The sequence below is a fragment of the Anguilla anguilla genome, chromosome 8, assembly GCF_013347855.1.
Source record: "Anguilla anguilla isolate fAngAng1 chromosome 8, fAngAng1.pri, whole genome shotgun sequence".
Lineage (NCBI taxonomy): Eukaryota > Metazoa > Chordata > Actinopteri > Anguilliformes > Anguillidae > Anguilla > Anguilla anguilla.
The window spans coordinates 50,184,388-50,198,097 of NC_049208.1; the positions used below are offsets into that span (position 1 = coordinate 50,184,388).

Here is a 13,710-nt window from a genome sequence, read left to right on the forward strand (position 1 = left end):
TTTATATATATATATATATATATATATATATATATATACTGGAAATGAATCTGTGTCTGACATGCCCTGATAATATTAAAGGTCCAAGGAGTGTGAAACCAGAGTCTGGGGGGAGAAGCTTTACTGACTTGGTCTGGTAAGCAGCCAATTTTCACCTACTTTATTTCAACAACAGCTGTCGTAAACAAGGAGCTGATACGTTATTTGTCAATTGGACAATACATGGCAAGTTTTATTTGTTTGTGGACAAAGAAACAGTTCCCCCCTGCCCCATGGATTTGTCCAGGGCTGTGCACGGGAAATATGACGCTTGATCTCAGAATAAACAGGACGACAGAGTGTTAAGTACACCAAAACAGATCAAACACAACAGAACGTACCACTTCTTCTCTTTACACAACGGTGGCGACCGAAACGGTTTCTGAAAACAGTGTCTTAAAACACACACACGGTGAGGATGAAGCGATGTGACTAGCATCGCTGCTGTGAGGTAGCAGCGCGGAGACACAGTTCGTGTTCAAAAACAACAGGGGAGAGGTCGCGGGTTCAAACCCCAGGTAGGTAGTGGGAAAAAGGCGCTCTTCCACTGGAGGAAGTGACTCAAGAGCAATATCTAATTCATCACTCGGACAGCGGGATCCATCTCTGTTTGAACAGCCCAGTCATGGCCACAGACGATATGGATTATGCCATATTTCATGTTCGTCCAAAAAACGTGATACAAAAGGAAGATGGAAATGGGTCCATTGATCTACGCTACAGCGCAAATGCACTGTAAATCTCCACCCCCCAGTGCCTCAAATCCTGACAAAACTGCGGTCTTGTTTCGTTTTAAACGCATTGATTTTCCTTGATTTACTTGAACAAAGTGTCCCGCAATAACATCTCGCAATTATTTCTTGGCAACCCAAATTTTAAAGTGCTTGCTCTAGAGGAAAAGAAACATTTCGCTCAGAAAAAGGGCACAGCTGTTGAACATTTTTGGAGACACACCAGGTCTTTTTTTGTCAGCTCTACAACTCTCCTTTCCATTTTCAGCCTAGAACCTTCCAGAACCTTCTTGTCCAGCTCAGTGACTCTTTTCTCAAAAGTTCTGTCCCCGCCCCCCAACACCCTCCACAGCTCTGATTCCACAGGGCAGGGTTTCCACCTTCCCCCCCCCCTCTTCGTCCTAATCCGCTTGGTCTGTTCCCCCCCCTGCCCCCCCCCCCCCCCCCCCCCCACGGGAGCCTTCAGTGGGTCAGGCCGCCCGTGCCGTCCCTCTCTCCCGCCTCTTTCTCCCGCAGCGCTCCAGCCCGGGCCCTCTGGTGCTCGGGGGCCCGGTGCGGGCCCCTCCGCGCGGCCCCGCGCCCCGCCCCGTCGTACGGCCGCGCCCTCTGCTCCCGCCCCGCCGAGCCGCGGCTGAGGTCCAGCCCCGAGACGGCGGGGTCCGCCCCCAGCTTGGGCGCCGCCTCGTCCCCCGCCCGCAGGTCCGCGCTGGGCCGGGGGGGCGAGGCGGGGCCCGGGAAGGAGGAGGAGGAGGAGGAGGCGGCGGCCGCGTCCAGGCCGGGGCTTTTGGGGTGGGGGCCACCGGAGCACGCGTTGGCGCTGGAGTACATGGAGGCCGGGGAGCTGACGTTGGAGTTCGGGCCCCCGGGCCCCCCCAGGCTGGTGTCGGAGCCGGGCCCCGCGCTGGACCCGGTGGTGGGGGTGCTGCAGGGGCTCAGGCCCACGGTGATGCTGAGCTTGGGGATGGCGCCGTGGACCGTCCGGTGGTGGAAGCGGATGCCCGAGTGGCTGGAGAAGGCCTTGCCGCAGTGGCCGCAGACGAAGGGCCGCTCCCCGGTGTGGATGCGCGTGTGGATCTTGAGCGCCCCCGACTGGGTGAAGCACTTGCCGCACTGCGGGCAGGGGTAGGGCTTCTCGCCCGTGTGGGTGCGCTCGTGCGCCCGCAGGCCCGCCAGGTTGGAGAAGCCGCGGGCGCAGTAGGCGCAGACGTAGGGCCGCTCGCCCGTGTGGATGCGCCGGTGCACGCGCAGCGCCCCCGACTGGCTGAAGCTCTTGCCGCAGTCGGCGCAGGAGTAGGGCCGGGCGCCCGTGTGCACGTTGAGGTGGATGCGCAGGTTGCCGTGCGAGTTGAAGGCGCGGCCGCACTCGGGGCAGAGGAAGCCGCGCGGCTCGGCGGCGTGGCGCTCGCGCTGGTGCTGCAGCAGCAGGGCGGGGCGGGCGAAGGCGGCGGCGCAGTGCATGCACAGGTGCTGCGAGGCGCCCTCCTGCAGCCCGTGGCTCTGCTGGTGGCGCAGCAGCTGGGCGCAGGTGGGGAAGCTGCGCTGGCAGGAGAAGCAGGGGAAGGGCCCCGGGGACTGCGCCGGGGCCGGGAGGCCCGAGTCCGCCGGCGGGGCCTGGGACTGGCACAGGAACTGGGCGCAGGTCTGGAAGCAGAGGCACGGCAGGGAGGGGGCCTGCTGGGGGCCGCCGTCCCGCGCGGGGTCCTGCCCCTGCCGCTTGGGGAGCTGCTGCCCCGGGTCGGGGACGTAGGGGCAGTCCGGGTCGTGGGCCGGCCCCTCCAGAGACATCCCCAAAGCCAGGCCCAGGCCCGGGTCCACGGACCCGGCGCCGGGGTCCTTGGGCAAGCAGTTCCGGTCGGGCTTGGGCGCTTTGGTTCGGGAGGAGGGCGTCTCTCTGGGCTTTAGGGACAGGAAGGAGGCGAAGGAGGGGGGCAGGGGGTAGCCGGGGCAGCTACGGGCATGCTGCTGGTCTGCAGCCGAGGAGACAAGCCGGGGAAGCCGGAGCACGATGGAGGAGAACGAGAAAAGGGATGTTAGTTTCAAACAGTACAGAGGAGGGAAACAAAGTACATGAGGAAGAACTGAAAATGCATACATAAATGCACATATAAGTGTGTGTATACGTATAAATCTCATCTCATACACATATTGGAACAAGCACGGAGAGAGGGACAGCAGGACGATAGCGCAGCATGCTATCATTGCTCCCCCCGCTCTTTCTGCTCCCCCCACTCCCCTCGCTCGTTCTGCTCCCCCTGCTCCTCCTGCTCTTCCCGGCCCTCCCACTGCTCTCCCTGGTCCCCCTGCTCCTCCTGGTCCTCCCACTGCTCTCCCTGGTCCAGCCCCTGCTCACCCTGCTCCTCCTGGTCCTCCTCCTGGTCCACCTCCTGCTCTCCCTGCTCCCCCTGCTCCTCCTGGTCCTCCTCCTGGTCCACCTCCTGCTCTCCCTGCTCCCCCTACTCCCTCCCCCTGCACCTCCTGCTCCCCCTGGCCCTCCCCCTGCTGACCGCAGCTGCAGCTCCGCGCCTCCTCCCTGCTGGGCTCCCTCTGGTCGGGGCGGGGCGGCAGGCTGTAGCCGGGCGGCGGCTTGCCGTGGAGGTGCCTGGCCGGCGCTTTCGGCCCCGCAGCCTTCTGCCCCGAAGCCTCCCTGGCGGCGCGGTGCGCCTCCTGCTGGGCGTAGTCCTTCACTGCCTGGCTGGCCATGAGCTCAGCAAACTGCTGCATCGCCTACCTGCCCCACCGCATCGGCGGCTGGGGGTCGACGGGGGGCGGACAGTGACAGTTGGAGGGAAGGAGTGGATGAGAAAGAAGACGGCAACAAGAGAAAAGTAAGAAGAGCAGTTTTGACAGAACTGGGAGTGTGTTTCGTTTTTATAGAATGAGCAACTGGACCGTGGCAGTCTCGTGCAGCATTTCAGTCGAGCGAACCTGAAAAGTGTGTGCGTGACATCACTGCCTGACGTGCGCTTGTGTCCAAGACAAACCAGTCGACAGTGTCTTAACGCTCGAAACTTATCCTGCAATGCTTTGTAGTCAAAGGTGTCTCGTTTTCGGAGCTAACAACAGAAGTCGTTGCAAAAACTATGATGTCGGTGGATAGCTAAGTGTGTATTTACATGTTTCTTAAAACATCTATCTTGCAACTGGGTAACGTTATAGAACTACATCTGACGCAGATATATGACATATGAAGTAACTATCAATGACCTTTTTTTGGGGACCGGTCGCATCAAACTATTAATAAAACCCATTGCAACTCAAAATGCTGATCTAAGCTTATCGATTGTCATATATTCGCAGACAGGCTACTTACCCAGATTTTAAAACGTTTTATGTAGCTATTATGACCTCTGTCGTTTGTGGCACATATACGTTGTCCGTACTTACGATTACACGCAATCTATCTTTGTCCATTTGAAATGAACACACGTGCAGTTTCTTTCGCCGAGATACGGTATTCCTCTCATTTTGTTTCCCCGGAAAAAAAAAAATCATTAAATATAAAAGCTGCGTGCACAAAGACTGAGGTATCGAGCAATTACAAATCGTCTATTTTTATAATCTTAGAAAAATCCCTCCCCCCTCCTGCCACCAGAATGTTTATTTTCATATTTTTTCTAGCTAGCTAGCGAATAAAAATGGAAAATGAAAAATGTTTTTGCATAACACGCTTAAAGCATATTGAAATAACTGTAGCGATTTAATCTTCATTCCCGCCCCTAAATTTTACCACGATAGTGTGACAATTTATTTCCGGGCCTCTTGTTGTCATGTGACTATCGAGGTCTCGCTGTCTGCGTCTCCATCCTGTAGCCCCAGAAAAGCGCTGTAATACGGAGCTTCATACGCGCTGTTACGGCCGGCTCGAAGGGCCGCAACAAACAAGTCCAAATGCACCAAAAAAAAACAATCCAGAAAGTGATTTAAAAAGAAAACCCAGACATTTATTAGAACAAATGATAAACTAAAACGCAAACTACAACAAACGAAAATCCACAAAGTTCACCAAACAGAAAGATCCCAACAAAAACCATAAACCACATAGATTCTTCTTTTGGGACTGTGTGTGGTCTTTTTCAGCCTCACACTACCGGGCTTATATTGGGCCACAGGCAGGTGGGGGCAATTAAGTAATTAGGTAATTACCTCCACCTGTACTACCCAGGCAAGCAGAGGCAGGGGACGTAACATACGCACAGAAACAAGTACATTATTCACATAAACTAGTAAATTATTCACGAATTTCGGCAGTGCGGAACGCTCAAGTGACCCTGCACCTTTTATTTCATTAAAAAAAAAATGTTACCATTAATAACTGGTTCTACTAACGCGCTAACGAATTTGCATGTTAATAACTTAAGTCATAAATCATGGGGAGGTAACACCGCTTAACTGAATTAGGATTATATTTTAAGATGTGTGATACATACTAAATGCATCCTTACAGATTTTATGAAATTGTCATGCATTTTTACAGTGTAGGTTTTTAAAAATATGTACAGCATGCTGACATATTACAAACAGGAGTGTTGCAGGAGTAATGCTTTTTTTAACTGCATAGATGGGCAATGTATGTAATGTAAGCTCTAACTCGCATGAGGAGAATTACAGTGTATGTTGTAATTACAATACATGCAAATGATGATTTTTTAAAAATGTATACAAACATACATTTTTGTGGTCTCAACCTTGCTCTTAGTATGTGCTTACTGGTATGATCTGCACATGGTATGCAGGACCAGGAACTGCTGAAGTTAACTTGAAGCTGTGAGAGGACCACAAACTGTGGCAATGGACCTTCTGTACTGTGATACAGTTCAGTGCTAATATCGCAGAACACCAACAGAATCTGTGTTGGTGACTGGTCCACAGAATCTGTGATACGATAACCAGAACGGCTGCGATCAATTTGGTCCGTTCCGCAACCGATGCTCGTTCCGTGAGGTTCCACTTCACTAGCTAGCCCATGAATCAAACGTGGGTTAGGGCTGCAGATACCATACTTAGCAATGCGGTGTTCATTACAGTCAAATTACACACAGTGGCATATAACATCTGAAACAAAAATAGATTTTTTTGTAAACAAATGATTTATTCTGTGGCAGTCCGTTAATCGCACACGGATGTTGGTAGTGTCCAACAACACACACACACACACACACACACACACACACAGCCAAGTGCGTAACAGCAGAAATAACAAAAACCAAAATAAAATAAAAAATAAGAACACTTAGTTAATATTTTTGACATCTTTTTTTTAACCCGTTGTCCCAAAGAACACTGAAGACGGACAGCAATGAGAGCGTGGCTTCACAAACACCGTAACCACTGGGGCAACAATACTCTGTCGACACAAGCAGCCTTGTGTTCAAAGACAATTCTCCGTTCAAATCAGTGCGTCCCCAGTAGACCTGTCCATTTTGACACTGAAGACGCCTCAATCGCCCATTAATAACAAACGGTGACTATTATTTCCATGCATCAGTGTGATAAACTCTCCGACAAAACACTATGAAAGGTGGGCGGGGTCAGGCAGCACACACCTCAGTCCAGTAAATACTGTTAGTTTAGTTTCCATAGAAACCTGCCTCCAAGGGGAGACAGATATACAAAAGAAAAACAATAAGCAGTCAAGAGGATCTTCTAGAGATATCCTGTGGATTGCATTGTTACAAAGTGACCCATGAGAGATAAATAGCCATTTTTACCACACCCAATGTTACCGTAATCGGACAAAACGTTAGACGGTTACCTACTTTAGATCCATTAGAAATCCATTTCCCCCAAAATACAACTTTGTGCGAGTTCTCAAGTGTCTATAGGACACTCCCACATGAGCATGACAAAATAAAACGCATCAACCAATAAAAACAGATTTTAAAAAAAGCACTGACCAATCTGTGATCCACTGGCTGAAGCCAGAACAAAATTTATTCGACACAAAATAGCACATTCTCAGAAACAATGGAATCTCTATTTTAAAGTCTGTCCCAATGTTTTCAACTTTTGGAGAACTTCTGAATGGCTTCACTGATAGGTTTTTATAAATACTCTGAAAAATTAGAATTAAAATTTTAAAACTCACATGGGCCCTTTTCTGTTTTAAAACTGCACAAATATTCCACATACAGGTAGCAGCAGACTTATCCCTCCAAACCTCAACATCAAGTCTACTCCTGCTAATCGTACAAAAACACACGAACATATTACACGTTGAAAAATGTTTTTTCTTCTTTTTTTTAATCTGGGGTATTAAAAACACACAAAAAATAAAACATTACGGGTTTAGTTTTTTTTTTTTTTTTTTCACAGGAATATAAATTTGTAAAAATTTACGGAATCCATTTCCTAATTATCAGTCAAATTTAAAAAACAAAACACACTCGCTTCCAGGTTTTTTTTTTTTTATCACGCCATATGGTAGAATGGTGTGCGCACCTGCAAATGTGGATGTTACCATGGTGATTTCCACAGGTCTTCGCACCTGTGACTGCGCCTTTAAAAAAAAAAAAAAAAAAAGACAGGAAATGCCCCCATTTTCAGCTCGCGCAAAAGCCCACCGCTAACACAAGGTAGAGGGCACCACGCACGTCCGCTGCACGCAGAAACTCTCCCTGAGTCAAATTTGGTTCGAGAGAAAACATTCTAGTAATGTTGACACCAAGTTGGGGCACAGGCGTTGATTTACAACGAATGGAGAACAAACAGGATTTAAAGTGCCTCCGAATTTTAATAAAGGCTCGATCACGGAGGCGTTGAAAGTGTCCCGGAATGAGAGCAGCCCACTTTCCCCACTGAAAAAATAAATTAGGTGCATTCTGCTCTTCTCAGAGCCAAAAATCATTTGTTGCATTTTTAATAACTCCCAGGACATACATATAAACGTATTACCGTATGAAAACCCATCTGTGGGCAGTGAAATACTGAGACTGAAGATGAAAGATCAAAAACCCCCAATTCCACTTCAGAAAATCCCAGCGTCATAAAAACGTCGCTTTCAATAGATCAATTCTTCGCAACCAGCCACAGCATCTCGTTCAGGTTAAATTCTGATACATAAAACCTCCCCCAATAGCCACAGACCAGCCTTATTTTCACATTCTAAAAGCAACAACTCAAACACTTAAAAATCCCAGCTGCCTCATTTGTATTCAAATACAAATATATATATATATCTTTTTTTTTAATTTTTTATTCTAGCCCGATTTTTCTTTCGTTTTAGAAACCGGTGCTCGTTCATAAGCCAGCCCCCTCGGTTAATTCATAGGCCCATCCTTGACGGACTTTACCCCCCTCTCTCCGATTTATCTGCAGGCCCCGTGGGCGGGCTCTGGGGGGCTGGCGTGGGTGTGCTGGTGCGCCCTCAGACTGTTCTCCCGGCCGAAGCTCTTCCCGCAGGCGGGACAGGCGTGGCGGCCGGCGCCGTGGGCGCGGGCGGCGTGGGCCTCCAGCTGCCCCGGCCTGGAGAAGCTCTCCTCGCAGCCGGGACAGGCGTGGGGCCTCCGCCCGTGCTCCTCCCTCCTGTGGGCTCGGAGCTGGGACGCAGCGGGGAAGCCGGCCTGGCACTCGGGGCAGGCGTGGGGGCGGGGCTGGGGCGCGGGCTCCGCCTCCGCCTCCGCCTCCGCCTCCGCCTGCAGGAGTGGGGCCATCTAGGCCGATTTGGGAGGGCGCCCCCTCCGGCCCTTCGCCGCCCCCCCGGCGCCCCCCTCCGCCTGGCCGCCGCCGCGGCCCCCCAGGCTCTCGCCCTCCCCACCCCCCTCCGCAGGCTCCGCCTCCCTGGGCGGGCGCCCCCGTCTCTTGGGCGCGGCCCCGCCGTTGCAGTGCAGGTCCCCGGCGTGGTTCTCCTGGTGCTGCAGGAGCTCCGCCTCCTCCTCGAACCCGCGGCCGCACTTGCCGCAGCGGTGGGTCTTGCCTTCGTCGTCGTCGGCGTGGTTTTGGCCCCGCTCGGGGTGGCAGGCGGCGCGGTGCGTGCGCAGCAGGTGGGGGCCCCGGAAGGACTTCCCGCAGTCCCGGCACGCGAACGGCTTCTCCGTGCAGACGTGCCGTCGGTGAGAGGTCATCTGGAGGACAGTGAGCGAGAGGGAGATGAACAGAGGATGACGGAAGGGAGGCTTTGCAGAGCTTCACGGGTCCCTCTGTGTGCGGTACTGCAAGTGGGTGGCACACAGGACGAGAGCACGGCTAGCTAAGGTAGCTAAGCTAGCGTTCCCTCTGTTCTGCCACAGGGGCCTGGCTGCAAATGGAGCATGTTTTCAGAGTTAATAAACTGCCATTTCTGAACTCGAAACAGAACTAACGTAACGTGTCTGGTCCAAACTTTTTCCCCACAGGTAAGGTTTTATGTCCGTAGGTCCCCATTAGCGGCTCTCAACGTGAAGGGCACAAAACAAGTACGCTGTCCCAAAAACCACTATAGCCACTTCCTCCAAATAAGAATTCAGTGATTGTCTAAATCAGAATTACTCCAGGGCCCATATACCCTCAAATCCCTTCCATCCTCACTTCAGAAAGAACGACACTCTTAGTAGGCAGAGAGCTGCAGACAGGCCTCTCTCTTGTCTCTCCCTGAAATCACCACACCTGCCTCAATCCTCTCACCTCCGAGAACGTGCGGAAGCTCTCCTGGCAGTGCGGGCACTTGAAGGGCTTGTCCTCCTTGCTGTGGGCGCCCTGGTGCTCGGTCAGCTCCACCGAGGACAGGAAGGTGCGGTCGCAAACGTAGCAGGTGAACAGCGTGTCGCTCTGCTAAACAAAAACAACAGAGCCATCAGAGGAGGACATCCCCGGGTCTCATACACCACGGCAGGGATCAGGAGAGAAATAAAGAACATAAATCAAGACTCTGCTGTACCTGCACCAGCAGCTCCGGAGTCAGGCATCTCGCATTTTTTTTAACGGCGCATTTCTTTACAGTCTCCTTTTTTAAACATTGCCATTTTTAAAAAGTGTCACAGCCTACAATCTGTTTCACAGTGCCATAGCCTGCATTTTGTTTAGCAGTGCCATAGCCTGCATTTGGTTTAGCAGTGCCATAGCCTGCATTTGGTTTAGCAGTGCCATAGCCTGCAATCTGTTTAGCAGTGCTATAGCCTGCATTTGGTTTAGCAGTGCCATAGCCTGCATTTGGTTTAGCAGTGCCATAGCCTGCATTTGGTTTAGCAGTGCCATAGCCTGCAATCTGTTTAGCAGTGCTATAGCCTGCATTTGGTTTAGCAGTGCCATAGCCTGCAATCTGTTTAGCAGTGCTATAGCCTGCATTCTGTTTAGCAGTGCCATAGCCTGCATTCTGTTTAGCAGTGCCATAGCCTGCATTCTGTTTAGCAGTGCCATAGCCTGCATTTGGTTTAGCAGTGCCATAGCCTGCATTTGGTTTAGCAGTGCCATAGCCTGCATTTGGTTTAGCAGTGCCATAGCCTGCATTTGGTTTAGCAGTGCCATAGCCTGCATTCTGTTTAGCAGTGCTATAGCCTGCATTCTGTTTAGCAGTGCCATAGCCTGCATTCTGTTTAGCAGTGCCATAGCCTGCATTTGGTGTAGCAGTGCCATAGCCTGCATTTGGTTTAGCAGTGCAATAGCCTGCATTTGGTTTAGCAGTGCCATAGCCTGCATTTGGTTTAGCAGTGCCATAGCCTGCATTCTGTTTAGCAGTGCCATAGCCTGCATTTGGTGTAGCAGTGCCATAGCCTGCATTTTGTGTAGCAGCGCTGTACCTGCTGCAGCTGCTGCTTGTACTCCTCGCGGTGGCTCTTCCTCATGTGCCTCTCCTTGGCTTTGGAGTTGCAGAAGGTGATGAAGCACTGGAAACACTGCAGGCTGTCATGCTGGTCTGGGAGACGCAGTCAACGGGTGAAAAATGAGGGGTGGGGGGGGAAAGGGGGAAAAAAATGCCATTAAAGCAAGACTGGCCACAGGTAACAAAATGGAGTATCTCAGATCACTCCAATAATTATACGCAACAAATGAAAGAAAGAAAACATATACAGCACGGTAATGAGGGTTTAAACATGTTCAGCAATCAATTCCAACACTGCTTCATGATATTCAGAGCAATGCTTTTTGATATTCACCTGGACCTGAATGCATTCTTGCAACACGTTCTTCATTAGGTTATTGTTGTTGTTAACAGTGCCGTCAAAATGCATTTGAACGGCCCATAAAACAATGAAACCAAAACAGGCTCCTTAGCTGTCAAAGTAAAATTACAGAGGAACTATTTTCTTTGTTGACTTTTAAATACAAGTTTAGACCTTAATGCTGGGCTGCCAAACCCTGTTCCTGGAGATCTACTGTCCTGTAAGTTTTAACTCCAACACTAACAAGGCACACCTCACTTAAAAGCTACAGATCTCCTTGAGCTGCTAATTAGTAGAATCAGGTGTACCACATTAAGGTTGAAATGAAAACCTACAGGACAGTAGATCTCCAGCACAGGATTGGGCAGCCCAGCATTAATGAATTAAGTGGCATACTATGCTTTTGCCAGGTATACCAGCATTCCCACGTGTGCAGTGTGAAAATATCTGCAAACCTTTTTCAATAGGTTTTTTGAATTGAAAGCCTCTTAAAAATAATTTTCATGGTAATCTTTTAATATCACCAAGGATTGGAGCTGCTCAGTGGCCAACAATAGAGGATTGTGGTTGTACTGGGCAGCTCCCAGGTGTGAATGTGTATGAGTGTGAAGCAGGGCGTTCCTGCAAAAGAGCATCCCTGGGTAAATAAAGGTTAAAAAATAAAAAATCTGGCACAGTTTAAAATTTATTATACATGCAAGACTACTAAATGACTGTGTGTGTGAGCGCATCACAATCTAGGACTAATTCATACAATCTCTCAGAAAGAGAGGAAGGACCAGTTTAAAAATAAGCATTACAATACACATCCTAACATTAAATAACAATGCACAGGGCTACTCACAGGTCTGTATAAGCGATGGTGCAGTGGCTTCCTCCTCCTCGACGAAAGCCTTATGGGAATCTTCGGTGCTGTCGGAGGCCAGGTCCATGGGGGTCTCAATCCCCGCCCCTACCACCACCTGCTTCACCTCCATCATGTCCAGCTCCATTGCCATTGCGAGTGTGCCGTTAAGCATGCACAAACGCTCGGACAGCACTTCAGTGCCAGAGAAACTGAGGAAACTTGTCTTGCATGGATGTAATCCTGGGTTTGTCCTGCACAGAAAAATCCAAGATCACTGCCTTGATCATTTTCCGTGTTCCCTTGACAAAAATGTGGCCGATGTTGGCAATAAAAAATAAAGCCTTGTTCAAAAGCGCTGTTCACAGTTATTTGCTATCATTTGAACGCGCAACGGCGGTACTTACTCGAGAGGAGCGCTGTAGCGTAGACTAATCAGCACCAACGCACCTCGGTGAGGACGCAGAAAAACGCTACTGTGCAGCTGTACAGCTCCTTGATGCTATCTACAATAAGGCACGAGCACACTTCCGGTTTTAGGCTGTTGATGTTCTCATCCTGAGCGGTAGTTTGCGGTAGTTTCTCACAACACCTGTTTGTATTTGCGAAATTTTTCTACAAAACTGAAAGCCAGTTCTTGCATCGCTGTTTCAGAAATTAGAATTCTGACTACACCTGTCGCCTCACATTACATTTGAAATTTAAATATTCTGAGCAGTGTTCCACTTGAAGTCTACTACTGCTACAGCCAATGAAAATCAATGTTATCAGATTTTTTCCCCCAAACTTCATCAATATAAAGAATTAATGTTTTATTTATGTTACTTTTATAATGAACAATTTTTTTAAAATATTCTGAATTATTTACACACTCTTGTTTCAGGTGGAGGAGCAAACTGGCACAACTTGTGCTATTAATTCTTATTACACATATATAAATATGTTATGGTGCTGCAGTACTATAAAACAGGAATGGTACATTGTTAAATTACGTACTTGGAACAAGCATTGCTAAACTAAGAAAACAATGCAATTCCCCATGTGGGAATTCAAAACTTTATTACAAAAATACAAATAATAAATAAGGGCGTGGTGAATTTGATTCCTCCTGCACGATTTTGGTTGAGCACATGTGCCTGATTTTGAGCCAGGAAAAAACGCTGGTAATCTAACCTAACGTGTCTGACAGTGTATCCAATTTGCAAAGCAACGTAGTTCAGATTTTAAAAGTACAGCCGCCCGGTATAGCTGGTATAACCTCGTTAAAACATTTCATGCTAAACGTAACCAATAAATGTGCCAATGTTAACTCAAATCAGAGGCACTAGTGTACCTTGTACATCACAGCATTCCAGAATACCGCGCCAGTCGACTTAGCACCAGCTCCAAACTCAATGTAGGCCTAGCGATTCTTTTTAGCCAGCTAGCCATCTGTATATGCTGTCACTGACAGCCGCAAGCGTGTCGACCGCTACCTAAATTAGCATGAAATCCCCCGTAAGTGCAATGCTGTTTTAAACGATAGCTACAAGTTACTCGATGTAAATGCAAACGTACTTAAAAATTGTAGTGCAGTAAGCACGGTTACAAGTTTGCACTGAAACTTCAGCTGCTGTAGTTAGCTTGCAGCTTGCTAGACATAGGTTTGACAAAAGGAAACAAGTATCTGGCTAACGTTAAATGGTAAAACGGCGCATTTTGACAAAAATAGAAAATGACTGAACGAACACATTTGCCAGGTTATTGTGCTGTTGTATATCGTGTTTGGATCACCACTTTTCGATAAGAATGTAAGTTGCCGTAATTTAATTACATGAAGGCATGGAAATACGGGAAGAATAACGCTGCTTACCTTCCAGTGGCATCCGACGCAGTGAAGGTCTTGCCACCCACGTCACGTGACAAGGATGAAATTCTCTGCCTCTGATGTACAGCCTACTATTGGTCTGCACTAGACTTAAAAAGTAGCTTTAAACATAGTAATAAGTAATCCGCTGGTTATAAATTGTGTCTTTTGGATAGG

The 13,710-nt window shown here is 49.2% G+C and overlaps 2 protein-coding genes across 2 annotated transcripts; both read right to left on the reverse strand.

Annotated features, from left to right (window-relative positions):
- Positions 1–1,232: 1,232 nt before the first annotated feature.
- Positions 1,233–4,535, reverse strand: LOC118234225 (zinc finger protein 497-like). Its single transcript, XM_035430633.1, has 2 exons — positions 3,275–4,535; positions 1,233–2,737 (listed from the first exon to the last, which is right to left on the reverse strand). Exons 1-2 carry the CDS (start codon positions 3,489–3,491, stop codon positions 1,233–1,235), a joined length of 1,722 nt encoding a protein of 573 aa, XP_035286524.1. The 5' UTR covers positions 3,492–4,535.
- Positions 4,536–6,035: 1,500 nt separating this feature from the next.
- LOC118234226 (zinc finger protein 135-like) lies at positions 6,036–13,524 on the reverse strand. Its single transcript, XM_035430635.1, has 6 exons — positions 12,095–13,524; positions 11,688–11,941; positions 10,481–10,596; positions 9,369–9,512; positions 8,483–8,830; positions 6,036–8,419 (listed from the first exon to the last, which is right to left on the reverse strand). The coding sequence occupies exons 2-6, from the start codon at positions 11,860–11,862 to the stop codon at positions 8,075–8,077; spliced, it is 1,128 nt and encodes a 375-aa protein (XP_035286526.1). The 5' UTR covers positions 11,863–11,941; positions 12,095–13,524; the 3' UTR covers positions 6,036–8,074.
- Between the last annotated feature and the right edge of the window lie 186 nt (positions 13,525–13,710).

What these genes read in the sequence shown, in the direction of transcription:
- LOC118234225 (XM_035430633.1), bottom strand. Translation starts at nt 3,491, where the DNA reads ATGCAGCAGTTTGCTGAGCTCATGGCCAGCCAGGCAGTGAAGGACTAC. An exon ending in GGCGCGGAGCTGCAGCTGCG is followed by an intron (nt 2,738 to 3,274) that starts GTCAGCAGGGGG and finishes CCTCGGCTGCAG; the next exon opens with ACCAGCAGCATGCCCGTAGC.
- LOC118234226 (XM_035430635.1), bottom strand. Translation starts at nt 11,862, where the DNA reads ATGCTTAACGGCACACTCGCAATGGCAATGGAGCTGGACATGATGGAG. An exon ending in ACAAGCAGCAGCTGCAGCAG is followed by an intron (nt 9,513 to 10,480) that starts GTACAGCGCTGC and finishes TTTGTTTAGCAG; the next exon opens with AGCGACACGCTGTTCACCTG. An exon ending in GCTTCCGCACGTTCTCGGAG is followed by an intron (nt 8,831 to 9,368) that starts GTGAGAGGATTG and finishes ACTGTCCTCCAG; the next exon opens with ATGACCTCTCACCGACGGCA.